The 1,085-nt window shown below is 34.3% G+C and overlaps 1 protein-coding gene across 1 annotated transcript; it reads left to right on the forward strand.

Moving 5' to 3' along the window:
* Positions 1-1,018, forward strand: LOC101167405 (olfactory receptor 6K3). The gene has a single exon (XM_004081405.2). The coding sequence runs from the start codon at positions 95-97 to the stop codon at positions 1,016-1,018; it is 924 nt and encodes a 307-aa protein (XP_004081453.1). The 5' UTR covers positions 1-94.
* The last annotated feature ends 67 nt before the right edge of the window (positions 1,019-1,085 follow it).

A 1,085-nucleotide genomic window follows, 5' to 3' on the forward strand; every position in this document is an offset into this window, starting at 1 on the left:
AGATTGGTGAGGTGTCGCAAAAACAACAATATTTTCTTTGTTACATATTGTATAGAACTGGTTTGTTTTTATTAAATAACCTGGAAAGAGCCTGATGGAGCTTGAATTCAATGTATCACTAATAACTCTGGATGGATTCATAGAAATAGAAAAGTACAGGTATTTGTACTTTTTGATTGTGTTTACTGTATTTATCCTAATACTTCTCTGTAACTGTACTATTATTTTCATTATTGTTGTTCAGAAGAGCCTTCATGAGCCCATGTACATTTTTATTGCAGCTTTGCTAACAAACTCTGTTATGTTTAGCATGGCTGTCTACCCAAAGCTTCTGGTTGACATTTTATCGAAGAGGCAGATCATAACTTATTATGCATGTTTTTTTCAGCATGGTGTGTATTACTCTTTGGGGGCGTCAGAATTTCTGCTGTTGACAGCCATGTCCTTTGACCGGTATGTGTCTATCTGTAAGCCTCTACAATATCAATCTCTCATGAGCAAAAGAAGGGTAACTGTTATGTTGATGCTGTCTTGGCTTTGGCCACTTTTTCAACTTACAGTGGCAATTTCAGGAAAGGTTATCATTAATCAAAGGCCCTGTAGCTTCAGTCTGGAAGGAATTTTCTGTGACAGTGCTCTTCAAAAACTTCTATGTATAAAATTAGAAGAACTTGCTGTTTTAGACATGATTATACTTTTTAATATTACAGTCTTGCCTTCACTTTTCATACTATTTACATACATAAGGATACTAAAAATATCATATCGAAGTTCTAAAGAAGTTAGAAGTAAAGCTGCACAGACCTGTTTACCTCATATGTTAGTTTTAGTAAACTTCTCTTGCCTGGGTTCTTTTGAAATCATTATAGGTTTTTTTTGGTCTGAATATCCAAAAACTTTGCACTTAACAGTGATATTGCAGATTATAATATATCAGCCCTTATTCAACCCAATCATATATGGACTGAAAATGAAAGAAATTTCCAAACATGTCAAAATGCTCATCAGGGGCAGGTGAAAAGTCACAAGTGACAATTAGAAACACTGGAGGTTTAACAGGGAATCAGTTTTATAGACTTTAGTTT

The sequence above is a fragment of the Oryzias latipes genome, chromosome 21 (assembly GCF_002234675.1).
Source record: "Oryzias latipes chromosome 21, ASM223467v1".
Taxonomy (NCBI): domain Eukaryota; kingdom Metazoa; phylum Chordata; class Actinopteri; order Beloniformes; family Adrianichthyidae; genus Oryzias; species Oryzias latipes.